Source organism: Enhydra lutris, unplaced genomic scaffold, assembly GCF_002288905.1.
Source record: "Enhydra lutris kenyoni isolate GAN:26980312 unplaced genomic scaffold, ASM228890v2 scaffoldscaffold1, whole genome shotgun sequence".
NCBI lineage: Eukaryota > Metazoa > Chordata > Mammalia > Carnivora > Mustelidae > Enhydra > Enhydra lutris.
Window position 1 is genome coordinate 36,551,137 of NW_019154085.1, and position 27,047 is coordinate 36,578,183.

General features: G+C 34.8%; 1 protein-coding gene across 4 annotated transcripts in view; it reads left to right on the forward strand.

Moving 5' to 3' along the window:
* Positions 1-27,047, forward strand: part of LOC111141538 (ArfGAP with FG repeats 1) — a 77,940-nt gene that overhangs the window by 35,147 nt on the left and 15,746 nt on the right. For 2 of the 4 annotated variants that reach the window (XM_022494162.1, XM_022494169.1), the window contains exons 3-8: positions 8,659-8,774; positions 12,219-12,381; positions 13,594-13,747; positions 22,096-22,215; positions 24,291-24,500; positions 25,576-25,756. In XM_022494162.1, the coding sequence (XP_022349870.1) occupies positions 8,659-8,774; positions 12,219-12,381; positions 13,594-13,747; positions 22,096-22,215; positions 24,291-24,500; positions 25,576-25,756 (944 nt within the window). Of the gene's footprint in view, positions 1-8,658; positions 8,775-12,218; positions 12,382-13,593; positions 13,748-22,095; positions 22,216-22,875; positions 22,948-24,290; positions 24,501-25,575; positions 25,757-27,047 lie in introns of all 4 variants that reach the window. The other 2 variants (XM_022494155.1, XM_022494179.1) reach the window with 2 other exon arrangements.

A 27,047-nucleotide genomic window follows, 5' to 3' on the forward strand; every position in this document is an offset into this window, starting at 1 on the left:
TGTCTCGGGAAAACCACAAAATAAGGAAGGACACAAAACACACAGTTTGTTGGACCAGGAATGGACAGCTAACCCTGGGGGCCAGTGACTAATCAGATCCTCCCTCTTTTAAGAAATTGAATTGAGGTTCACCGAGGCTGGATTCAACTGATGAATCACTTAAACTGGAGACAGTAGATACTTGGGCCATGTGCAGTCTTAACAAGTAAACAGGAAAAAAAAAATCATGTACTAAGATAAGAGAGTAACTTTATAGACATACTGTGAGAATCAGAAGTAATAAACTGTTTGATGGGATGGTTTTGGAGAGGGGTTTTGGAAACAGATACTCAGACTACCTAGGTCCCAGATGGCTTTCTGTTTGCAGGCTAGGTTCCCAAAAGTCTTTGTTTTCTTGAAGTGTTGCTGTATGCGTCCTGTGAACTTGTTTTATCTGAACTATTGTGGCTGGGTTTTTGTTTTTTGAAACCTATCTGGAATACTATCTGACATTAGAGACTTTAAATGAAAATTAAAAGCCTGGGAATGCGCTGTGTATTATATACTGCCTTTTACTAAGTGGCCACGGTAGGTTTCTGAGTTAAAGCTCCTGATCTCCTTCACAGACCATGGATATTTGCAAGTAAGTTTTACTGTGGTTTCCACTGCATTTAATTTCTCTCTAGTGTTCTAAATATTTGCTGCTTTTATCTTTTCTCTTTGTACTCATCAGTTACTTGGAAAACAAGTGTTAAATACCTATTAATTCTTACATGAAACTTACTCTGATACTTTCTCTCCTTTATTCTCTAGGGAATAAATTTGCCCTTATATATTCCTCATTCTTGGAAAGGGGTCATTTTAGTTTCATCTCTGTTATTCCCCATGCACAGTATGATACCTGTCTCTAAAATAGGCTTTTAGTTATTATCCTATTTAAATCATTTTTATTTTTGGATGCTGGGATGGTATCCTAGTAAAATCCATACTTGCAGGTAAGTCAGGGGTTGGCAGACCTTTTCTGTAAAGGGTCAGACAGTACATATGAGATTTTTGTGGACCATACAGTCTCTGTTGTAGCTACCCAACAAAGCAGCATAGACAGTAGATAAACAAGTGCACGTGGCTGTGTTCCAGTGAAACTGTAGCTGCTAACACAGACCATAGGCCAGATTTAGCCTGTGAGGTCTAATTTGCTAACCTCTGGTCTATATAGAATGTGAGAATTTGGATCAGTGAATTTATTACTTCTGCATGAGTAAGTTGTTAAGCTAATGTTCTAGATCAGCATGTATATTTTAAGTGGAACGAAGGGCAAACAGATTTCTGCATCACATATATTTCAGTGGCTGATAGGAAGTTGCTTTCACTCATGCACTAAGTTATTTATTTCATGTCTGCTATGTGTCAGACACTGAGAATGCAAATAGTGGTAGAGAGAAGGTTCCTGCCTCATGAAGTTTACATTTATTAGCTGTGAGATAAAGGGGTGAAAGTAAATAATATGTTGTAGTAATGTCTATATGAGGTTTGGTTGGGGGTTTTTGCTCCCTTTGGATTGGATGTTCAGGGAAGACTTTCTGAGGAGGCCTACATGGCTAGAAAGAGTGATGATAGACGAGGAGACTGTAGAGGTAATCAGGGGTTGGCTCCTTTGGAGCCTAAATTGTTGAAGAGTTTGATTTTTATATAAAGGAAGCCACTATAAGGTAGTTTGTGCTTAAATTAAAAAAAAAAGCAACCTAAGATTAAATAAATTGGATTTGATACAGGTCTTACTTCCTCATATATACATTGATGTGTCTGGTTCACAGAGGCTGTCTCTTAGTTATCTGCACATAAAGTTTGTGAGTTCCTCTTCAATGAATCAGTTGCATATGTTCTAATTCTGGCATGTTTTTTTAAAACCAAATTTTAAGTTGGAATATGCCATATAGTCCTAAAAAGATATATACACAGAGAATTATTTGTTTCTCTTGCATAACTCCTATGAATAGTGTCTTTGTTTCTCTAAGTATTATTAACTAATATATATCCTTTAGATAGGCTATCACAGAGAAATACCTACCAGTCTAGAAGTATTAGCATAATCATGCTAATGTAGGTTGGATGGGTATAGGAAATGTTAATAATGTACTTACTTTTCCAGTATTTTACTTGAGTCATGACATGTTTTTGAACTATTTTTCTCATTTTGGATTTTTAGGGGAAAATAAGGCAAAAAACTGATTTTTCTCCTTTTGGGGGCAAAATAATGTATTGATGATACATGGTATCTCTCTTGAGAGCTTTTAATGGGATTTTCTGTTTGTTAATATTTATTTTTGCTCAGTTTTTCTGCATGCTAGAGTAGGTATTAGTTACTTGTTCATAAACTTTTCAGTTCTTAAATCTCATTATTTGTTTCTGTATTTTATGGGCAATATTATCAGATGCTGTAATTATATCTTACATGGAGTCAATAATCCTCCCATCTCTTCACTGTGGAGTGAAAAGACAAAAAAAAAAAAAAAAGTAGTTGGATATATATAGATTGGATTAATGAAAAAAAGATTCTCTAATTCCAGAGCATCTTTCTGTCCTTTCCTTATTTTTTATCTTTTTATGTAGAGGTTGCAAACAGAGTCTTGTCACAGTCTTTATTCTTTGTATCCTTTTTGTGAAGATAAGGGTTATAAAGGTAAATTCCCTCTCACACAAATTTTCTGCTCTCTTTTGCTGTCTCATGAGACAGTAATAAAGCTGTACCCTCTACCCTTCTCAAGCCTGATGCAGCAGTGTTTTCTTACCCTTCCTTTTTTATAGGAGTAATTGAGAATTGGTATGGATGTTTCCTATCTCTGGTGTCCGTAATTGAGTTTGTTAATTTGCTTGCACTGCATGTATTTATTACCACGGTTTGGGTTCTGTGCTGGAGAGCTTCCAAACCTGCCCTTCCAGCTCTGGTCTTTAACCTGTTGCTTCAGGCAGCTGGTTTATCTGGATACACAAATGGGCTTTCTTGATTCCTGGCTTCCATTTGTGTAGTTGTTGGGGAGCATTGTCAGCGGCTCAGAGAAAGAAAGGAAAGAGGGAGAGGTTAAAATATTTACATTCTTCTTCCCTGTGGGATTTCTTGTATCCTTTCTGCATCCTCCCATTGAAGGTCAGTCTCCCATCAAGTAGCCCTCTTTCTTTTAAGGTTACTGACCTCTTATTCTCCTCTTCCCTTCACTGCCAATGGGTAGGGTTGGGCCCTGCTGTTACTAATGTGGGGTACTGTACTCATGACTTCCTTATGGCCTCTGTGCTTTGTAAGTAGTCTATTAAACTTTTTTCAAATTTCCCAAATTGAGTATGCCACCTGTTTTCTATGGCAAGCTTGACTAATAAATATGCTTTAGAATATTTTAGGTTCTGTCAGTGGCTATTATGATTGCAATTCTAAAGTGGATTAGCACTAGAATAAGGAAAAAATATTCTGGCAATTTCATGGGTTTATTGTGTTGACTGATATGTAATTTTATTATAAAATAAATGATGTGTGGTTTTGAGCATTATCGGTGTGTTTATTGAACACACTATGGCACAACCCATTTTTTTAAGCATTGGGAATTCAGAAGTACATGAGACATGTGCAGTAATTTAAATATGAGGCAGTAATGAATCTCATGTGAGAGGTACAAAGTGCTATAGAAGTTTGGAGGAGGGAGATTATTTTATCAAGAAGACTTTGGTTCTGTCTGTAGCAGGAGAGAAGGGAGACTCATAGTTCCTGTGTTCTTGAGGAGACCTCTGCTTTCTAGCCTTGCTCACTTTATTGTACCATAACCCACCTCTGAAAGTAGTAATAACTAATACTAATTAAAGTTCACTATATATACCTGTTGTGGAGTGGAAAACACCTATTAACTTATTTAACCCTTCCACCATCCCTGTGAAGCAGCTGCTATTACTAAACAGAGTTGGAATTCAAATTCAGGCTGTCTGGTTCCCTAGTCTAGGCTCTGAACTACCCAGCCATCCCATTATTCTATAATTAGAGCTGATTATCCACCTCCCTCAAAGAGATTATCAAAACTAATTACGTCATGAGTGCAGCTCTTGATGATGGTGACTTTTCGGATCATTCTTGCTCCCCAGTGGCGTTTCTGGTCCTCTAGCTGCATGTTTCTCATGCAAATAGTTTATCAACTGCTGTGGCTTCTTGTTGCAGTTATATACCTTTGAGGCCCCTCATTCATTATAGATTTTAGCTTTTTACTTAGTGTCTTTTCTACTAGTGTTAATCATTTCTGCCAATCTTAGTATCTGCATGGATAATCTGGCCTCCTAATTTCTTGGCTTCTTAACCTTTAATAACCCTGCATCTTATTTTAGATTTTTTATTTATCAGTAATTGAATCACCTCTCAGAGTTCAGTTTCAAGCATCCTGTTCTCTGAGCACCTCCACTTTTTTCTTTCCAGCTCATTCCCTTTAATTTCTAACTCCCAGCAACTTTGGTACAACCTGAGGCTAAACTTCTTTGTTGTCCATCATCCTCACCATATCTTTGTTTTTCTCACTTTAGATTCCTTAGTCTGTTATAACCATTCCTCTTTAACTTTTGTTGTATTTTACCTTGGTTAAAGCCAATACTTGACTACTTTGTACCTAGATAGCCAGATGAGGCTGGAGGGAAACACACAACTTTGATGACTGGTTTCATTTTAGTACTCACGACCACATACCTCAGTACTGCTTGCTGTGTTAGTAATTCACTCTCCCATTCTCCTTTAACTTTAAAAAACTGTCCCTTTTCAGTTGATAGTATTTATTATTTTACTAACAAAACAAACAAGAGAACTTTATACGTTTCTATCAAAAAAATCTATAAACCTGAAAGAACAGTTTTAGTAGGATGGTTGTAACAGAAGCTAGCTTTTCAGGAACTAAAATGTGAATGGGTCTTAAAGATTTAGAGACTGACAGTTTCCCAGATGCGTCCCTGGAACACTTTCTCTCAAATGAATCTTGCCCAATAATAGGCTGAGACTACATAATTTTAAGAAATACTGAAAACTATATGTAGTATATATATATGGAAAGGAAGTTTCCATTTGCTGGCCTAGATTTTAGTAAAGCATTGGTTTTCAATCCTTGGCCTATTCCCTAGTTACCCAAAGGGCTTGCTGAGATACATGGCTGGGCACTACCTCTTGAGGTCCTGATTTCTTAGTTCTTGATTGGGTCCTGAAAGTTTACATTTACAAGTTCTTAGGTGATGATGCTGCTGGTCCAGGGAGTTAGAGAGTGTTGTGTTGTGTTGTGTTATGTTTTGTTCTTTTTTTTTTTTTTTTTTTAAGATTCATCTATTTCTTTTTAGAGACAGAGGACATGAGCTGGGGGAGGGACAGTGAGAGAGGGAGAGATAGAACCCAGAAGCAGACTACCTGCTGAGCACAGAGCCTGACTTGGAGCTCTAATCCCAGGTCCCTGAGGAGACCTGAGCCCAAAACCAAGAGATGGGGATGCTTAACCTACTGAGCCACCCAGGTCCCCCTAGGGAATGCATTTTGAGAGCAACTTCACTTAGGTATGAAGGTCCAAATTTAACTGATAAGAGTGGCAGTTACGGTTAGGATTTTGAGCAATATAGAAAATAGTTATTGTGGGCTAACAGTCAGAAATAAGAACTGACTAACATTAAGGGGCTTTGATAGTGAGATATTGTGAATTTGTAGTGGACCAAAGCAGCTAGTTTTAATGATTTTTCCAGTCAAAGAGCAGGAGCAGGACCATAGCAGTTAGTACAGAATTCTGAGTAGCAGGGCCGAGCAGGCTGCTGATGCCAGATATCTATAAAGTTTACCATCAAGTACTTCATCTTTATATTACCATGACAAGTGCCAAGACAGTAACTTAATGATCTTTCTTCAGCCCATCTTCTTTTTATTTATTTGTGTATTTGTTATTTATTCACTGTTTGTAGTTTAAAAAATTGTATATAGTAGTTAATGGGGATTTTTGGAATGTAAAGACTAAATGTTGTAAAGTGTCCTGAACTAATTGTATCAGTTACAGTTAATAATTCTTTGGCTTTGGACAAATGATTGCCATGTCTCTTTTTTTCTCATCTGGGAATTTTTAAGGTAGAAGAATTAGAAACTTCCAGTCCCCCTTTATATATGTAATTGTAAAGCTACAGCATCTTTCAGAATTACATTTTTGGAGAATCATTAGCCAGGTTTCTAAGGAGAGTCCCATGTGGTTCCTTTTAAGTTGTTAAATAGTTTTTGGAGAAACTGACCCTCTACAGGGTTGATACTATTTCTGGCAGTAAGTTGCATCACCATTTCTGGGGGTCTGCACTTCTTGGGCTTTGCCACTGAAAAATTTTTATAATGATACTGTGTCTTAGCCTAGAACTTAACATGTGTCAGCTAGACTGCCTTAATGATGGTATAGTATCTGTATTGAGCCTGGAGTAGGAGGGAACCACAAGAAAGTTTGTCTTGAAACATGCTTGGGGTACAGATAGAGGAAAAGGGTGTGTCCTTTTTCTTTTCTTTCTCCCTTACTCACTTCAGTGAACAGGGTAAGATTGAGAGGTGTGCTACTGCTTTTCATTCCAATTCCTCAAATCTTTCTTGGGCTCTTTGAAGCTAGATACTGTGTTCCCTTCACAGTGTCATAATTGGTTATTTTTTAAAATAATGTAATTTTGGGAACTTGTGGACTAGTTCCTTATACTTTTACTGAAGAATAATTAATTACAATAACTTGTGCGTGTTTAAACTATACAGTTTTGATGAATTTTGATATATGTGAAGCTATCACTATAGTGACAAGACAACATACATTTTCATTATCCTGAACAGTTTTTTTGTGCCCATTTGTAATGTATCTGCTGATCTGCTTTCTGTTACTATTGATAAGTTTATGTTTTCTGAAATAGAAATGAATGGAATCATACAGTTTGTACTTTAGAGGGGGAGGTCTGGCTTCTCAGCATAATTTTCTTGAGGTTGATTCATGTAGTTGGCCTGTATCAATAATTTACTCCTTTTTATTACTAAATAGTATCCTACTTGGGTATTCCAAAATTGATCTATTCTACTTGTTGATGAACATTTTGGGTTGTTTCCGCTTTGGAGTAGAATTGTAAAACAGCTGTGAACATTGTATGCATATCTGAGTGTGGACATGTGTTTTTTATATTTGTTGGGTAAATACTTAGAAGTGGGATGGCTGGGTCATCTGGTAGGTAGGAATATATTTAACTTTTAAGAAACTGTCAAGTCTTCCAAAGTGGTTGTACCATTTTAACATTTTTGAGAGTTCCAGTTGTTCCACTTTGTTACCAACAACACATGATATGGTTAATCTTTTTATTTTTAGCCATCTAGTGTTATCTATGGGTGTCTGTGGAGTCTTGGTGTTTTAATTTTCTGCATGACTAGTGATTTGGGGCTGCTTATTAGTGATATGTGTGTCTTCTATGAAGTGTCTGTTCAGCTTCTCTGCCCACTCTTAAAAGTTTTTTATAATTGAGTTTTAAGAATTATTAAATGTATTTTGGATTCATGTTCTTTTAGGTTCTTAACACATTTTGCCAACACTTTTTATCAGTTGGTGGCTTTCCTTTTCATTTTTTCTTTTAAGTTTTATGAAAGAGCAATAGTTGTAAATTTTGAAGTCCTCCTTATCAGTTTATTCTTTATACTTCTCTTTTTGTGTTGTATATGAGTTCTGCATCATTTCATTTCTGTAGTTTTTCTAAAAAGTCAAATATCTTAGATTCTTACTTTTTAGCCATTAGGGGTAAGAAAGCATAGGAAGTAATTATAAAGCTAGAGTTGTATCTGCCTTGTATTTTTGTTATTGTACTTTAATTATTTATGATTCTAGTACTTTATATTTGGGGTTTTTTTTTTTTTTTGTTTATTTTTTTTTTTTTTTTTTTAATTAATCTCTGCATCCAACATGGGGCTTGAACTTACGACCCTGAGATCATGAGTCACATGATCTAGAGGCATCTGGGTGGCATAGTTGGTTAAGTGTCTGACTCTTGGTTTTGGCTGTGGTTGTGATCTCAGGTCGTGGGATTGAGCCTCATGTCGGGCTCCATGCTCAATGCTGAATCTGCTTAAGACTCTTTCTTCCTCTCCCTCTGTGCCCCCACTCCCTGCCGCTGTTCAAGCATATGCATGCGCTCTCTTTCTCTCTCAAATAAATAGATAAATCTTTTTTTTAAAATAAGAGTCACATGCTCTACTGACTGAAACCAGCTGGGCACCCCTTTTTTGGTTGATTTTTAAATCTGTCAAAGATCCATGAAATTGCTGCTGATCTAATTCCTCTCTTTTATGGGGTGAAGGAGCAGAGGTTTATAAAAGTAACAACTTTGCTCAGGGCTTACAGTTTATGGTCGTTTCAAGACCAAAAAGTCCCAGATCCCCTCAAATCCCATTTCATTAGTTGTTTCCCTGTGAGGTGTTAATTTTTTATACCGTTGCTAAGATTTTATTGCATATTGGAATATATTAAAATAAATTTACTTCATTCGTTGCTTCATTTTTCTTTGTGATAAATATTCTCATTGAAAGCAGTGGTATTAAGTAGGTTAGCTTTCTGAAAGAATCCTAATTTTCCCTTAAAATTTCATTAAGTTAAGATGTTGAATTTAACACTTTTGTTTTTTTAATTCTTTCCAAAGGTCTGTAAACAGATTTGGCTAGGATTATTTGATGATAGATCTTCAGCAATTCCAGACTTCAGGGATCCACAAAAAGTGAAAGAGTTCCTACAAGAAAAGTATGAAAAGAAAAGATGGTGAGTGAATAGTTTGTATTTAGAGCAAAGGCTCCCAAATTCACATTAATTATGGGTAAGATTAATCTGAAAACAAAGGAAGGAAATTCAGGTAGATAGGAAATGAGGAAATAGGTGTGCAGGTAGATTGATCCTTATTATATTCTGGCATTTTATTGGATTTGGTTTCTAAAAGCCTTGACTTCTACTTAAGTCACCTCTGCCAGACAGCGGCTTGTTGCTTATCCCCAGGCTTCCTACCATTTTTTGGAAAGTTAGGGATCCTTCCTTCTAATCATTCTGTAGTCCTAGTAGCTTCTCAAGACATTCTAGTTTTATACAGCCTCTTTCTTAAAATCATCATTCGTCGTTCATTTAGCAAGTATTTAGCATCTTTTATATACTAAGCACTGTGCTAAAGCTCTTGTGTAGTAATCCATCCACTTAATTGCATTTTGCAGTTAAGTCTTTGCTCAAAATATCCTCACTTCTCACCCAAGAAATCATCTTACTACCTGGTTAAGAAGGGAGCCTTTATGCTCCCCTGACTAAATCCATCAGATGTTAATTTTTAAAAAGAAACTAGAACAGGTTGAACGTGTGGCTGGTAAAGCCCTTTAAAAAGAAGAGCAGGAAATAGGTCTATAAAACTAGTATTCACCTACTCCGGAATCATCATTTTTAGCTATATTAACACAATTCAGTTTACTAAGACTCTTTATTCATTGGTATATATTTCTTTCTTGGGGAGTTAAGAAGATTAATGAGAGAGTCACAACTAGGGGGAATAGATAAGGAGGAAGTAAATGGTTTCTTGTTTCCCTGAGGAGCTGTATTTTAACCCAGGGGATCCTAAGGGAGTACTTGCTATGGTTCATGGGTGGCATATCTCTACTTTCATTCAGTGAGCACAGTAGAAAGAAGTGGCTTTGATTTGTGTGCTCTGTGAACTTTGAATTCTTATTGTTCTCTAGAGGAGACTACTTTTTGCAAGGCAAGATTAGCCATAGCCAGGGCTATATTCAGCAGCACTGGATATATTCAGTATGAATGGAGATAAAAACATACCAGTACAATTTTAAAGATTCTATTTATTTACTTGAGAGAGGGAGTGAGAGAGCATGAGATGGGGCGAGGAGCAGAGAGAGAAGCAGATTGCACACCAAGCAGGGAATCTGATCTGGAACTTGATCTTGGGACTCTGGGATCATGACCTGAGCCAAAGGCAGATGTTTAACCAACTGAGCCACCCAGGCACCCCTATACTAGTAAAATTTTAGATCAAGAAAGAAGAAAATCTTTGAGGGTGGACTAATAGTAAAAACATGGTGGCATGAATGATTCTTAAAATGAAGTATATATTTATCCTTCTATCATTTTAGCTCTTAATTTCCAAGACCTTGTATCCTGTAGTTAGACCTTTCTCCTTGCATAGCTATAGCCTAATTTTGATTTTTTCCCAACAGTTTTACCAACTCAGAAAGTTGTTTGAATAGAACTTAGATGGGATTTCAGATGGTTTATCTTTTAAGCAGCAAAAGAAAAGTGTGCATTAGTAAGAGTTAATAGATTTAAAACCATTGATTCCCTTCTTGCGTTTTATGATGATAATAATAAAATTATTAATTCAGACCGTAACCCAAATAACGGTTAACCTCAAATAATTGTGATTCATGTTACTTTTTCTGTCCTGAGAAACAGGGTGGTAATGACAAGAATAAAACAAATACACAGTTGAAAGATGGGCACCTATACCCTAGATGGGCCAGGCCCTGTGCATTTTAAACTCACACTTCTGCATCCCTGGGACAATGTAATGAGAGAGCAGTGCAGTGGATTTTTAACATGACATAAGCACTAGCCAAATGCAGTCTCTCTAAAAATCCTCACTGTACTTAACACCTTGAGGTTATTGTCTTAAATCTGAAGGGGTTTTGAAATTGACCAGTTTTCAAACTCACTTCCTATGCTACACAAGCCTAGTTGCTTTACTTTTAGTCAGGTGAGTGTTTTGAACCAAATAGGTATTATCTGGTTGTATCCTTTGATGAGATTTGACTGTACTCAAAAATTTATATCAGTGAATACACCAAATTACGGAAAGGCATAACTTCCTGTTTCCATTTTCATATCACATCTGTCTCATTTATTGGGAAAGCAGTTGTATTGTTTGTCATTGTCATATAATTTGGTAAGAGCTAACAATTATATAGCTAATAAACCTGTACCAGAAACTGTTCTAAGTATTTACAAATGTTAACTCAGTTAAACCTCCTAGCAACTATATCTCCATTTTATAGATGAAAAATTGGAGGCACAGAAGGTGAAGTAGTTTGCCTTAGGTTTCATAGCTGTCGAGTGGTAGAGCTGGGATTAGAACTCTGTCTCTAGAACATATAGATGCTCTTAACCACTGTGTTTTCCCGTGTCCCCCGAGTAATATTGGGGGTATGGGTGGGGAGAAGGGTAGGGTGGGACAGAACCTAGAAGTAGAACTATAGTTCTCGCATGATCCCAGCCGTGGAGATTAGCATTGGCAGTGTTTGGGCATTATGTTTTTACTGCCTCTTTTTCCTGTCTTTATGCTCTTCCTCCTGTAAATCTTGTATTTACATGACTGAGAACAAACCGGAAAGACCTGTGAAGTCTTAGGGATATCTTTCCATGTTAGAACAAGAGTAGCTATGTAGCATTTTATTATACAGATGTTAACATAACCCCTTTAAGTATTTTTCTCCTGATGAATGTTTGATATGTGGCCAGTTTTTTGAAATTATAAAAAGAGCTGATAACATGCATGCACGTGTATCTGTGTTACTTATCCATTAATCCCGAAGTTGTATTTCTGGGACACAGAGCATACTTATCTATATATTTTAATAGGAAATAACAAAATTCATAAAATTTATGCTTAGAGCAAATGTGAATGATATTTTAATTTGCATTTTTATGAGTTTTACAAGTGTTTTTCATTTCTTTGTCTCCATTTGTGAATTGTTTCTGCTTATTTAAAAATTACGTTGTTATTCTCCTAGATATGTAATAGACTTTTATATTTTAGACTGTTAACTGTAATATAATAAATATTTTCCCATTCTTCTGCTCTCTTCCCAAATGTTATTTATGATCTTTTGATAGTTTAGTTTTTAAAAATTAAGAGTTTTAACTGTTCATCATGAAGATTAACTGTAGGTTATCTTTTTTTAAAAAAAAACAGTATTTTATTTATTTTCTTAGAAAAATTATAAGTAAATAATTGAAACAAGATTTGTAGTTAGTCTTTATTACCCTTTTTGAGTATTTCAATTAAATACAGTCTGGAGCTAGCAATTCTAAGAGGATTTTGAAATAAGATTAATGTTGAAGTAGTCTCATAAAAAATTATAATTAAGTCTATCATTTTTAAGCATAGTATTCCCTACATTTTTTAAGTTAACTACCTACTTAATTTTTCATATGTTTTAGGTATGTCCCTCCAGAACAAGCCAAAGTGGTGGCATCAGTTCATGCATCTATTTCAGGGTCCTCTGCCAGTAGCACAAGCAGCACACCTGAGGTCAAACCACTGAAGTCTCTTTTAGGAGATTCAGCACCAGCACTGCACTTAAATAAGGGCACACCTAGTCAGGTGAGTAGTCTTAAGTCTTTGTAGAGGCTTCTACTTAAGGAGGTTAGTGAGTATCATGAATCTGAGAATTCTTTAAGACAGTAGCATAAACTTATATGCCAATAGCATTCTGTCCTAAAGGTTTATAATAAGTTAAAAGAACCTTGGTTAAGTGGTTGAAAAGTGCATATTTTTGTTCCCTTTTGCTACTGCAAATTAGAGTTTCTTTGAATGCTCCACAGGTTTGTAAAGATATACAGGAATGTTGTTAATAGCTAGCTGTCATATAACATACATTTAGTAAAACGTGTGTATGGTGACCGTCATTGTTAGAGCAGAATAGTCTCTGCAGTGGACTTTCACAAGAAGGAATTTCTTAAGCAGTAGAATTTTCTCCCTGCCTGATGGTGAAGTATGTTTATCATTGAAACACAGGTGGCTTTGCTTTATATGCCTTATTTTATTTTATTTTATTTTATTTTATTTAAGATTTTATTTATTTATTTGACAGAGATCACAAGTAGGCAGAGAAGCAGGCAGAGAGAGAGGAAGGGAAGCAGGCTCCCTGCGGAGCAGAGAGCCTGATGCAGGGCTCGATCCCAGGACCCTGGGATCATGACCTGAGCCGAAGGCAGAGGCTTTAACCCACTGAGCCACCCAGGCGCCCCTATATACTTTATTTTAAAAAACTAAACAGACCGAAGTCTTTTCATAACTTGGTAAAGTTTGTGTTTCTGCACTTTATTAGAATTGATTCAGCTATGACAGATTCATTCCTGTCTGGCTTACAACGTCTGTCCTACGCAAGAGTAGTTCTGAGGTGTAGTACTATTTGAATTAAAGCCTACTGTTTTTAATAATGCACACTTGGGCATCTGGATAAAATTAACAGTTTTCACAAGAGGTTGGAGTAAAAAATAATTGTACTCTTCCCATCATATAAAGGATGTGTTTTGTGAAAGTCTCATCACTGTGCTCTTAGCAGTAAGTCTGTCTTTTGTTAGAAGGTGTAACAACTGTTGTAATACAGTATGTCTTTGCCTTTGACTTTGCACTTAGAATTGAGAGAGAATTTGGGAATAGATGTTGAAAATATCAAAAGTATTCAAGACTACAAGTAAAAGATTATGTAATCTTTAAAACTGTGTTTTAAACGTGGTGAATTGGAAATAGTGTTATAAAAATGTACCTGAACTGACCAGAAGCTCTTTATAGTTAATATGTGGTTTATAGTCCCCAGTTGTAGGTCGCTCTCAAGTGCAGCAGCAGGAAAAGAAGCAGTTTGACCTTTTAAGTGATCTTGGCTCGGACATCTTTGCTGCTCCAGCACCTCAGTCAACAGCTACAGCCAATTTTGCTAACTTTGCACATTTCAACAGTCATGCAGGTATGTGTTTTTTCTCCAACAGTTTTTTGCCAGACACATGTATATAGCACCGAGAAACATCCATTCTTTTTAAAACTTAAATATCAGTAAATGTGTTACATTGAGGGGGTGGGCCTCATAGCTATTGAGGTATAATATGTAGCCATTGTGCTTTTTTTTTCCCCCAAAGATTTTATTTATTTATTTGACAGAGAGAGAGAAAGCATGCACAAGCAGGGGGAGTGGCAGGCAGAGGGAGAGGGAGAAGCAGGCTCCCTGCAGAGCAGGGGAAGCTGGACATGGGACTTCATCACAGGACTCTGGAATCATGATCTGAGCTGAAGGCAGTGGCTTAACCAACTAAGCCACCCAGGCGCCCCAGCCGTGGTGCTTTTTTAATCACAGAAGAGATTATACCTAATTTCAGACAGATAGTGACATGACCTCTTTCCAGAGAAAAATGGGAAAAGACTTTTTAATGTATTTTTTTACCCTTTTAATATTTTTATTTAATAATTTTTTTGCGAAAATTGCGAATATTCAAAAGGTATTTATAACCCTTGTGTACTCATTGCTTATGCCTAATCTGATTTCATTTGTCATTCTATTCATTTCCTTTTCTTATATTATTTTGAAGCAATTTTAGACATACTGGTTTATCCCTAAATATTTTATATATATCTGTAAAACAGAAGAACTTTGTTAAACATAACCACAGTAGTGTTACCACTCCCTAACTAGTAATAATAATACTTATTATTATTCATTAGTCACTGTTCAGATTTTCCATTCCAGTTCAGAGACACACACACACTCACACACACAAACACACAGAGGTTATTCAGATAAGGTTTACACACTGTAGTTGTGACATGTATCACATAGCCTGTGGGTTCTTCCTCCATCTCATTTTTCTCCTCTGTTATTTGTTGAAGAAATCAGGTTATTTGTCCTGCAGACTATTTAGTTGATTTTACTCTGAATTTGTTGATTGCACCACTGTGGGTTCCCTTGACAGGTTCTTTTCTCTGTATTCTCTCTAAATTGGTAATTGGCTCTAAATATATGATCCATTACAGGTTATATTTTTGGAGGGGTGCAAACTTGGTATTTACGGTTTAAGAGGCACATACTAATGATTATTTCTGTTTTTGTAAGGTGAGCTGTTGATGCTCTGTCCCTGGGTCCATTATGCAAAATGTTGATATTCTAAATTTATCATTATTTCATTTATAAGCTGAAATATTTCTTTAAAAATCTTTGGTTACCCAGTGGTATAATTTGTATAGGAAAGTTAATATATAATTAATTCTGACCAGTCATATATCAGAATGGTTGAAGCCCCACCATATTTTAATGATGATCTGTTTTTTGTTTCATATCATTATGGATTCATAGATTTAACATTTGCTGCATCTCAAATCTGTTGTCATTATTGTCTTTATTGATGTTCATATTATCCTGTTTTTAGAGTAGCAGTATCTTCAGGTTGGCTCTAGAAGATACAATTTCTTTTTTATTCCCAGACTTAACATGTTTGTTACAAAGAGTTATATGAACTTCAATGGAAATTAGAAATTATGGAGTTTTGTTTTGTAAATGAATATATAAACATTGCAGTTACCTAGGTAATATTTAAAAGTTGATTATTAAAGTATAGATGTAGTTATTTGTGCCTTTCTAATTGTAGTAGTAAATAACTGTAATGGACAATGAATGGCATATTGTAGTGAAAAGAAATAGGCTTTGGATTCAGAATGAGTCTTTAGAGTTGTTTCTTAATGCTTCCTTCTACATTTAAAAAAAAAATAAGTTCTGATGTAAATGGTCTGAAAGCCTACATTGTATTTATATCAGAGATATGCATGAAATAATCTTTTGATTGCCAGTAAGCTTTGTGTATGTCATAGAAAGTTTACCTGTTTGCATTTGTGAGTGGTTGAGTAAGCAACAAACCTAATGTGGAACACTAAAATTAAGAATTGATTTAGTCATTTTGTAGCCGTTTTATTTGATTATTTGAAACCTTGCTTTATATTTTTGCATGTATGTTTAGTGTATTAGCTCATTTTTTTTAAAGATTTTATTCATTTATTTGACAGAGATCACAAGTAGGCAGAGAGGCAGGCAGAGAGAGAGAGAGAGAGAGAGAGGAGGAAGCAGGCTCCCTGCGGAGCAGAGAGCCAGATGCGGAACTCGATCCCAGGACCCTGAGATCATGACCTGAGCCGAAGGCAGAGGCTTAACCCACTGAGCCACCCAGGCGCCCTTAGCTCATGTTTTTTTACTGTTTCTTTGTCACTGATTTTCATAACTTCAATTAAATAATCAAGAAAAATTCAAGACTATCTTTCCAAAACTTTTTTACTATTTTGTGAGCATAGCAGAAACTAGCACTTAACAGAATTGATTTCCTACTTGTATTTTAGAACTTACTTTACCTTCTTTTATTCACCAGTGAGATTGTGATGCCGTCCCTTCTTTTTAATTTGACAACGTGGCTTATATAGTTGGATAATAATGGTATGAAGTATAACACACACACACACACACACACATATGTATACATATGTATATATATGTTTTATATATATACACACACATACACACACCCAAAATGTACTGTTTAAGGTAGTTCAAAAAATTATGGAAAAGCTGCTCTTCACCCACATTTCTTTTTAGCCAGCATTAAAAGAGTTTTTGTTTTAAATATTAATGAGGAAAAATAAGTATTAATGAAAGTATTTTCTAAGGGCCTGCTCCAGAAGGAAATTATGGTGTAATTTATGTATGTTTGCTTTAAAAAGGGATCCTAGGATGAAGAGGATATCTTCTCAGCAAAGTTTATACTGAGAAGGGTAAGAAATCAGGAAGCTTAAGATGTTGGGGCTGTGGTAGGTGAGCCCCCAGCTCTCTGTTGCCACCTGTTGCTTTTGAATGCTGGCAAAAGGAGTTAAAGAATCTAAGAATATAGAGTGAAACCTTCTATAATTCATGAATAGTTTGCATTTATTTCAATTTTATACTTACTGAAATACAATTTGGTGTGACTGACAAGTAACTACCAATTTCTTTTGTAAATTTTCAGTTTATTTCATGTTTCCCGTGTGTTTTTGTCTTTAAATGCAATTTGTGAATATTCACCATTCAGGGAGTTAATGCTGTATTCTTCCAGGTAGCCTTGTTAGCCAAAAATAGGTAGCCAGAAATAGTTATGCAGGCCAGTGCAGCTTCACAAGCTGCTTAGTACCATGATTCCACTCATAGCATCAGTAACTCCTTTAAAATGCTCTTTGAAAATAATAGCTATTATTTAATTGTAGAATATGTTTTAAAAAAAATGAAATGTGTAATTTTATCAGACTGATATAAGATAGATCTTAACTATTTTGTCTCTTTTCCACATGTGGTAGAAACGGTAGGAAAGATGAGTCTGTGAGGATATAGTTTAATAACCACGTCAATTAGGTCAGGTTGCCTAAGAGGAGTAGTTTTTTAGCCTGGAGTTCTTATTTACAAATATACCCTCAAATCACCTTTTTTTTTTTTAAACTCCATTTGATCCCAGGAGAATAAAATATATACACATACTACAAGAGGAAGCTAAGAAAATTAATAATTTATTTCCTCTTTTTCCATTCTGTCTTTTCCCCTAGCCTTTACAAGAACCCTGAATCTTTACTTTTCCATGTATGGTCCACAAATGTCAAATCATTGATAACTGAGTTGTCACCCTGAAATTTTCTTTCTTTCTTTTTTTTTTTTTTTTTTTCTTTTTTAAGATTTTATTTATTTATTTGACAGAGATCACAAGTAGGCAGAGAAGCAGGCAGAGAGTGAGGAGGAAGCAGGCTCCCTGCGAAGCAGAGAGGCCTATGCGGGGCTCGATCCAAGGACCCTGGGATCATGACCTGAGCCGAAGGCAGAGGCTTTAACCCACTGAGCCACCCAGGCGCCCCGAAATTTTCATGTTTTTTAAAAAAAAGTTTTAAGATTTGTTTATTTGAGAGAGAGATGTGCAAGTGAGCAGGTGTGCAGCGGGTGGAGGGAGAGGAGGGTGAGCATCCTCAAGCAGACTCTCCCAAGGGATCATGACCTGAGCCAAAAGCTGAGTTGGACACTCAACCAACTGAGTTACCCAGGCACCTCTTTAAAAACTTTTTAAGGTGAAAATTTTCTCCTGTACAGATTGATATGACAAATGGAACTTTTAACAGCAAATGATAATTATTTAAATATGCCAATCTAGTTAGCATTATTTTATAGGGAAACCTGTTATGTTTTCAGATAGTTTAATGGCTTAAAAGCCAGACATCTTCATCCGAACATTCTAGTTGACATGGTATGTGAGGATGTATATCAGTAGTGTGGTTATTGCTGTGTTCAGGAAAAGTCAACTTCTACAGAAGTACTTGTGCAGTTAGAAATGTAATTAACTTACAGAATTTAATAGTTATTTTGCTTGGTAATAAACGTACCACAAACTTATGAACTATAAACTGTCATTGATTTTTGTCACACCTTGTACTATAGGGGTGTTAAACTTCATTGTCTTGCCACCCAGTTAACACGAGTGAGTAATACAGTGAAGGAACCACGTGCAAAGGGGGATGTTCTAATCCCCTGTTGCCACATGGATTCACAGGCTCAGGATTACTAGATACACTGATTTTCTTTTAAGAGAAGCAAGAAAGTTACTTATTTAATGGGAAATGTTCTCTTTCTAAGTGTTGAGGTTGAAAAATTTAAATGTGTAGGTGAAACAAATTCAGCTGAATTTGATGAAGGCAGTCCATTTCTACTCTGGTTTCTGTTTATCTTCCTTTCTCCTGAGTACCCCTCTTTCACGAGATGAAAGACAGTTTTCAACAAGGTTCAGGCTCATTAACTTTAGTGTCTTAAATTCTTAAACTGAGATTACTTCTTTGTGGTCTTTGAGATAAGATTATATTTAAAAAGCATATTTCCTGTTTTGTCACATTCTGTTCAATTTATATTTCTTTGTATAGAGATTGCTTGAGGTTCCAGACAGTAAATTTTGTATTATTGAATTTATTAGTGTTTATTTTCCAAAATTGTGGTTTTTTTTTTTTTTTTTTTTAAATGTGATGAACCTCTGAGGGTTTTTTTTTTTTTTTTTAAGATTTTATTTATTTATTTGTCAGAGAGAGAGAGGGAGAGAGAGCGAGCACAGGCAGACAGAATGGCAGGCAGAGGCAGGGGGAGAAGCAGGTTCCCTGACGAGCAAGAAGCCCGATGTGGGACTCGATCCCAGGACGCTGGGATCATGACCTGAGACAAAGGCAGCTGCTCAACCAACTGAGCCACCCAGGCGTCCCCAAAATTGTGGTTTTTAAAATTTCATTCTATGCTACTTAACAATTTTAAAAGTTACTATAACCAGTTGTTGAAGACACTGAGTAGATTCAATGTCTCCATATAGAAACTGAAAGAAGCATTACAAAGCCCTGCTTTGCTTTAATGAATAGGTATTTGATTAATGTGTTTGGTGCTCTGGTTGGAAAACATCAGTGTTTATAAATGTGATAAAGTAGACTTGACTAACAAATTGGATTATGTTGAACTGATTTGTTTCCTGATGATGTTTCAAACGTGTTAAATGTATATTTTCCCTATAATGGTCTAAATATAAGTTAACTGTAGAATATATATTATTGTAGACTATATACTCATATATATTGGAGGTTATAAGTGATGAACCAGCTTAGGGACCTAATTCCTTTTTCTCCAAGGTATAGATCCATTTCATTTACTCTCAAATGTACAACTAGGTTGTTCAAAAAACTTAGAACTTGTCTTTTGAAATATAACCTACTCTAAATTTGAGAACTTCCTGTACCATATTCTTTTATTCTTTTGGTTGATAGTTGTATTATTTATAAGTTAAATATTCGACTTCTTTTGTCTTTTAGTAGAACTTTCCTCTTCTGGGCCTAGTATTCCAAAGTTATTAAAAATGAATTCCTGTTGTCTTATAAGTTATAGAATCTTATGCCGAATTTGTAGTCATACTGCTGGATTTGTAAGTACAGTCCATTTACTGAATCCTATTGTTTTGCTAGTGAAAAAACTGGTAGAGCTTGAGCAGTTGAGGGACTTGTCCAAGGCTATACAATTTTTTTTTTAAGATTGTATTTATTTATTTGACGGGGATCACAAGTAGTCAGAGAGGCAGGCAGAGAGAGAGAGAGGGAGAAGCAAGCAAGGCTCCCTGCTGAGCAGAGAGCCCGAATTGGGGCTTGATCCCAGGACTCTGAGATCATGACCTGAGCTGAAGGGAGAGGCTTAACCCACTGAGCCACTGAGGTGCCCCAAGGCTGTACAGTTTTTATGTTAAGATGGAGTTCTCTGATTATTTTAGATTCCCTTTTCACAAGCTTATTTGGTTATACTAAGTGGTAACTGGGTTTAAACTTATATTTATGATTTAAACTTGTGTACATATTTCTTCCAAAATATTTTTCAATACATTGATCTTTTATTTATAACTTATTAGTTTATCTTTCATTGTATTTATTTTTGGGAAAGTAAAATATCAGCCTGTAAAGAAATTGAATTTTATCATGTGAAGTAGAAATAATAACAAAAAGACTTCAGAGTATCCAGAAAATGCAAAATTTATTTTGTTATGTAATAAGCAGCCTTTTAATTTAGATACCACTGTGTAATGTTTGAGAGCTAGGACAAATGTGTTTAAAAAAGATTTTTCAAGAACAGAGTGTGAGTAGTGATATGTATATATAGCATAGTACTTCTACCTGTCAGACGTGCTAGATGTGAGGACATAGGAAGGGAAGTGGCTCGGGTGTCTAGTAAAAAGAGGTCTACTTTAGGTGCATTTCCCCCTGCTGCAGTCATACCCTTTCAGATAGACACAAAAGCGTAATTACATAAAATGCTGTAAGTTTTCCTGATTATCTTCCTAGGATAATGTTTTACTTTGTTAGAAAATTTCTTATTTAGTAACTTTTTTGGGGGTTGTGTAAGTTAGAATACAATTTTATTGCAAAAGGTTAGTAAACTCAAGCAAACAAAGGAGCAATTGATAACCAATCTGGAAATTCACTACTTTGGGTAATGAAAATACAGATTTTCCGTGCATGTGATACCATGCTGACAAAATTGGCAAATGAAAATGTATTTGGAATTTATTTAACCTATTTATCTTACTTACTTTGTGATAAGCATTTTTTAATAGAACTACGTATTCTATGTGATTTTTTTTTTTTTTTTTTAAATGGCTGCCTTATATTTCTACAGTGTTCTGTAGTATATTTAAGTGATCCTGCATTACTGGCCATTTGAGTTTTTGATTTTTTTCATTATTATAAAACACATGTTGTTTAACTGTTAGATATAGCCATACTCATTTACAAGATTTTTTCTACAGGAACTTCCTTGAAGTGATACTGCCTGCAAAGGATTTAAAGTGGCTGACTTTTACTATGTGGTTGGCATTTAACCTTTATCTTTTGGGCATGCTTTTCATTCTTCCCACTTAACATTCCCTTTCCTGCATACCAGCCACTTCTCATTATATTCTCTATAAAAATCTTATTCAACATCCATTTTAGCCTTTAAAAAAAAAACTTTTGTATTATTTTACTTAGCTACATATTTTAAGTTTAGAGAAGCCTAAAAATTTGCTCTTTTTTTGTTGGTGACCTGTGGGAAGATACCAATTGGGTCTTTTTCACTGAGTCTGAGGTACACTAATGATATAAATTTTACTGTTTTCATCAATTCTCAAATTTTAATATATGTGAAGAATGGCAGGCTTTTAACAGAATGTGAATATCTTTGATTTGTTTGGCAATCGTGTCCCTGTTATACATTCAGTTTTTTTATTTTTATATGCCATGGTGTAAAATAGTTGTAAGCTTAGAGAAAAACCCAAAAGAATATTAAAGGAATTTAACCTTCTTTGTATCATTATTTTAGATTCACATAGCTGATGAGTCACTTACTATCATTTTAAATCTGAATTTCCCAGAGTGTAATCTATAATCTTACATCTCTGTTTACATTACTGTAATTCATGTATTTAATGCTTTTAGAGTTTCATTTAATAGAATCACTTTTATTGTACTATTCTTGAGGTTGTTCAAAGTGTATTGTGTATGTACACATTTATTGTTAATACAAAGTGGGGAAATTTTGGGATACTTTTTAATGAATTGCTTGAAAGTAGGTTCAGTAAACACTGGTAGGATTTAAGATTTGATTTCTAAATGAATTCTCTTTAAAGTGAGTTGTGAGACAGAAACTTTTCACAAAATTTCATTTGTCATATTTTTCATTTATAATTTTCATATTCATTAACATATATTGTTCCTTACCATTTACAGCTCAGAATTCTGCAAATGCAGATTTTGCAAACTTTGATGCATTTGGACAGTCTAGTGGTTCGAGTAATTTTGGAGGTTTCCCCACAGCGAGTCACTCTCCTTTTCAGCCCCAAACTACAGGTAGAGCTTCTCTGGCATTATGCTTCAATGTTTACTTTAAAACACAAAACTCTCTAGATATAGTTTGAAGAATTATTCTGAACTTAAATTCTATAATCCTTACAAAGCTCTGGGGAAACCTGAAATCTTTATTTTTTTCCATGTTCATTTTGTTTGTTTGTTTCGTTTTGTTTTAAATTATCTGGTGTGTTGTCTAATTCAGTGTCTACTCTTTTCCTTTTCCTGCATATGAATCTCCCTTAAATTTCTTTATGCACGGGAGCAGTACAGTGATAAAAATTTGTTGGAATCTCAGGCCACATTGATTTAGGCTCTGAATAAAGGAAGCTAATGGTTTGCTTCCATAGATAGAAAAATATAAGCAATTTTCAGGGCAGCAAGCTTGAGAAGATAAATACTAGTAGTCAAAAGGAGACCATTGAACAGTCACTCTAATCAGACTGGAAATAGTTTTCTGTGCAGGAATTGGTCTTTAAACATTGAGTACTCTCTCATAAAATGTATTGTTTTCAGAATCTCATTGAACCCTCCTTTAGATTTTTGGCTGATTATTTTTCTTTCAACTTTTAACTCTGTGTATTGTCTTAAAGCTTTTTCTTTCATTTTTCTTTTTTTTTTCCCCTTTAAATTCCATCATTTACATAATTTCTGGCTGTCCAGCATTTAGAATTCTTTCATCTAGCTGCAGTTTTGGTGAATTTACTTCAGCTTTTCCTCTCCAGGCTTCCAACAGTAAGTTCTGTTGTCAAGTAGGCATCTTTTACTAATTTGTATGTTTTATGTTGTTTCATGGATTTTTTTCAGTTATAGAATGTTACTCTTCTTTAATGATAATCATTCTGAAATTCTCACTTTTATTCTCTTTTCACTATTACTAAACTCAGACTTAGAGAACACAATAGTATATAAAAAAAGAGTTGACTTACTGAGTTTTTAATGATTTGAAGTAAATTTCATCAAATTTTGAAAGCTTAGTATTATGTACTTTGTTCACCAGCTACTTGTAACAGATCACAGTGTTAAATATCAACACACATTAGTTTTGTTGAAAACAACTCGAGTTTAATTCCTGAAAGATATTTTATCAGTGTAAATTTTACAATGTCTGTAATACTACTTGATGGAAAAGTGTGTTCTCTTTTTTCAATAGAACTGTATCTTTGTTTTTTAGAATATCTGTAATTGTGCTTTGCTATCATTTAATATTTAACTGTATATGCAATTTTGATTGCTGAAACTAATATGTAGGTGTAAAGAACTAATACCAACAATGTAGCATCAAAAGCATAGAATGAAATAGTCTGGCTTTAATCTTTTCATAGTACTTTAGAGAAGTCTCTAGAGGACAGAACAGTCTTTAAATTCTTAGCAGGCTATATACAGTAATGACCATTAGGTGAATTGTGATCTATAAATTAAAAAATTGGTATGATATTTAGATTATGCATTGTATACTGTAATTTTTATTCTTTGAACTATATAATAGGGCATGATTTTACTGAGGACAGCCATGATATTTTATGTATATTAAATTATTATGTGGAATTAAATATTAGCTCTTTAAGTAAAATAAGCCTAAAGCTCAAAGACCACATTTTAAGAAATTGTGGATCAAAATAGTACATCTTAAACATTTTAAATCTGTACCCTGGGATTTGTTTCAACCATGTCTCTATTGGAGCTATAAGAACTTATAGTATAAGATACTTTGCATCTTGCTTATGGAGACTGTTCAGGGAGAACTAGTAAAAAGAGATAGTACATAGATAACTGAATAGTCTATAAAGTAACTGAGTTTAAAATCCAGTAGCATGGAGTTACTCTTCTGTGAATTATAGTCTTCACTTCAGTGTAGATAATTAATACACAGTAACTTGCTACCCTACATGTTTCCATGGCCTTTGAAAACGTAGTTTCCCAAATTATGAAAAGTCATACATAGATGATTAAAGTTAAATGCCATTTGCCAATAAGATTGCTTGTAGAACACTTAATTAAGGAAGAAGTCACATAATCTATCAAAGGATTTTGGGAGAAGTCTAGAAATTTTAAGTGTTTTGTTTATTCTGTTACAGGTGGAAGTGCTGGATCAGTAAATGCTAATTTTGCTCATTTTGATAACTTCCCCAAATCCTCCAGTGCTGATTTTGGAACCTTCAATACTTCCCAGAGTCATCAAACAGCATCAGCTGTTAGTAAAGTTTCAACGAACAAAGCTGGTCTACAGACTACGGACAAATATGCAGCACTTGCTAATTTAGACAATATCTTCAGTGCTGGGCAAGGTATTAAGCTTTAAACAAAATAAATACAAATTTGTATATTAAACAGTCCTCTACATTTGGTTGTATTTATTATAATTTAAGGTCACTATGCTTTTCATAGTTGTGAAGAAATTTTGTCTGTACTAGAAGTTCATGAGTATTTACCATAATCCAATAATAGGCCTTTTGGAAGTCCTAGAAACTATTTGTAAGCTTCTAATTTTAAAAGAAATTAAATGACAAAATTTAATTTTGTCTTAGAAAGCATGATTCACTGTTAGAAGGCCGTGGAGGACCAACAAATCCTATTAGTAATGCTGACTGAAGGGTTATGTGGTGGTTTTTGTAATATATTTATTTTGGACTATTTTTGCTGTTAATATTTTGGTATTTAAAAAAAAGAAACAACTAAACCCATTATTTTTACAGTATATACTTATAGCTGGTTTTGATCTTATGGCCAGTATTTTGCCTCTCAAAATGCATAGTGTGGTAGAGCACAGCAGAGGTCTGCTTTTGGACTGGAGTCTGCATCCTGATCTATCTCTGACCATGCTTTCTCATCTCCAGAATGAGGGTAGTAATAGCATTGAACTTTTTATGTGTTGTTGTATCTCATTCGCTTTAGAACAGTGCCTGGCGCATGGTAAGTGCTATTGGGAATGTTTCCTTTTATTACTGTCTCTAATTTTTTCATGGACAACCCTGGGAAAATGATATTATTAATGAGTTGTTCACATTGAGTCTAGCATTTTATAAATTTGAATATTCACTTGAATGAGAATCACCTGTTTTGGAGATGTTACTGTAGCACTTTGAGAATTTGTTCTTTATACATAAGCTAGACATGTTATTGTTACAGTGTTCATTTTTGTTACAGAAACAGTATTTTTTCTCTACCACAGTGGTATGTGTAGCAATTAATCTTGTCCAGTGGTTTCTAGGTAGTTTATGAGATAAAACTATGGAGTTCTATCTATTTATTTGCTTAGCTTTAAATCAGCTTTAAATTTACACGTGTTTCATGGCAAATGTGGTTGATAAATTGTAAGTATAACTTAAAATTTCAGTATAATTTGTTTTTGTTCATTTATAGGTGGTGATCAGGGGAGTGGCTTTGGGACCGCAGGTAAAGCTCCTGTTGGTTCTGTGGTTTCAGTTCCCACTCAGTCAAGTGCATCCTCAGACAAATATGCAGCCCTGGCAGAACTAGACAGCGTTTTCAGCTCTGCAGCCACTTCCAGTAATGCATATACTTCCACAAGTAATGCTAGCAGGTACCTTGTCTCAGTCAGTGTTCCTGCTTCATGTTGTTATCTTTTTTTCCGACTCTGAATAATAATGTTAAATAATGACTGGTGACATATTTTTTAAATTCTTGAATATTTTTATAGTTTGCAGAAACTGAGTTTAATTTGCTAATTCAAATATCCTTGAGTAATTGTCATTTTATCTTTTTATTTAATCAAAGGTTTTGTTACTTTTCTTTCTTGAACACAAAAGTTATAGTTGAGGGTATGTACACATCTCAGAGTGAGGAGTTATATACAGATTTATTTATACTGAGTAGAGAATCCATTTAGAAAATTATATACTCTTAAGGTACAGTTTTTAGTCATGAAGACTAAACACTGAAAGTAACATGTTGTAGCTTTAGTTGTAAGTAAATATTTTTAGAAATGTTTGCAAGAGAACCCAAGATCCAATTCTGTATCTCATCAGTATCCTACTAGTATTAACACATAGACATACCATTAACTGTGTTCAAATATATCTGATGTGAGGGTATTTTTGGCAGCAGGAAGTCTTAACACATTTTAACAGCAAGAAAGCTTTAAAAACTCTTATAGTTGTAACTTACATTTCTAAAAGAAAACAGATGCAGAAGTACAGGTGACTTACCACACAGTGCTTTATCCATCTCTTTGTTTCCCATCCTACAGATTGTCTCTTCTTCTGTTACCTGAGTAGCTTTTTGTTTCCCTTCAGCACCTTTTCTAGAGAGAAATGGGAAGATTGTAACACTAACTACTTGGATTCTCCAGTAATTAATTTTCTATAAAGCAGGAAAACTGAATCCAGAAAGTAAAGTTTAGAGTATTTATATATATCCTGTTTCATTAGGATGTTTGTGTTAGACATAAGAAATAGTGACCTATAGCAAAGTAACCATAAAGTCTGGAAACATAGGTATACATAACAAATGGTTTATTGATACTGTATTACAGTATATTAGTGGTTCACACTGTGTGGTCCATGGAACATTTAGGGTACATGAGACCCTTTCAAAGGGGTCTTTGAAATTAAAACTAAAGTCATACTAGTTCTCACAGGTTATTTGTGTTTTCAGTATTGACATTTATGTTGATGGTGCAGAAGCAGTGACAAGTAAAAACTTGCCAGCACTTTAGCACAAATTAAGACCGTGATACCAAACTATACTAGTAGTCATCTAATCGTCATTATAGTTCTTACCACCACATACTCAGTTTTACTTGTGGATAGTCTTGATTTAGTTTTTCTTATGAATATTCTTTTTAATTATTTTCATGAGGTGTAATTGGTATG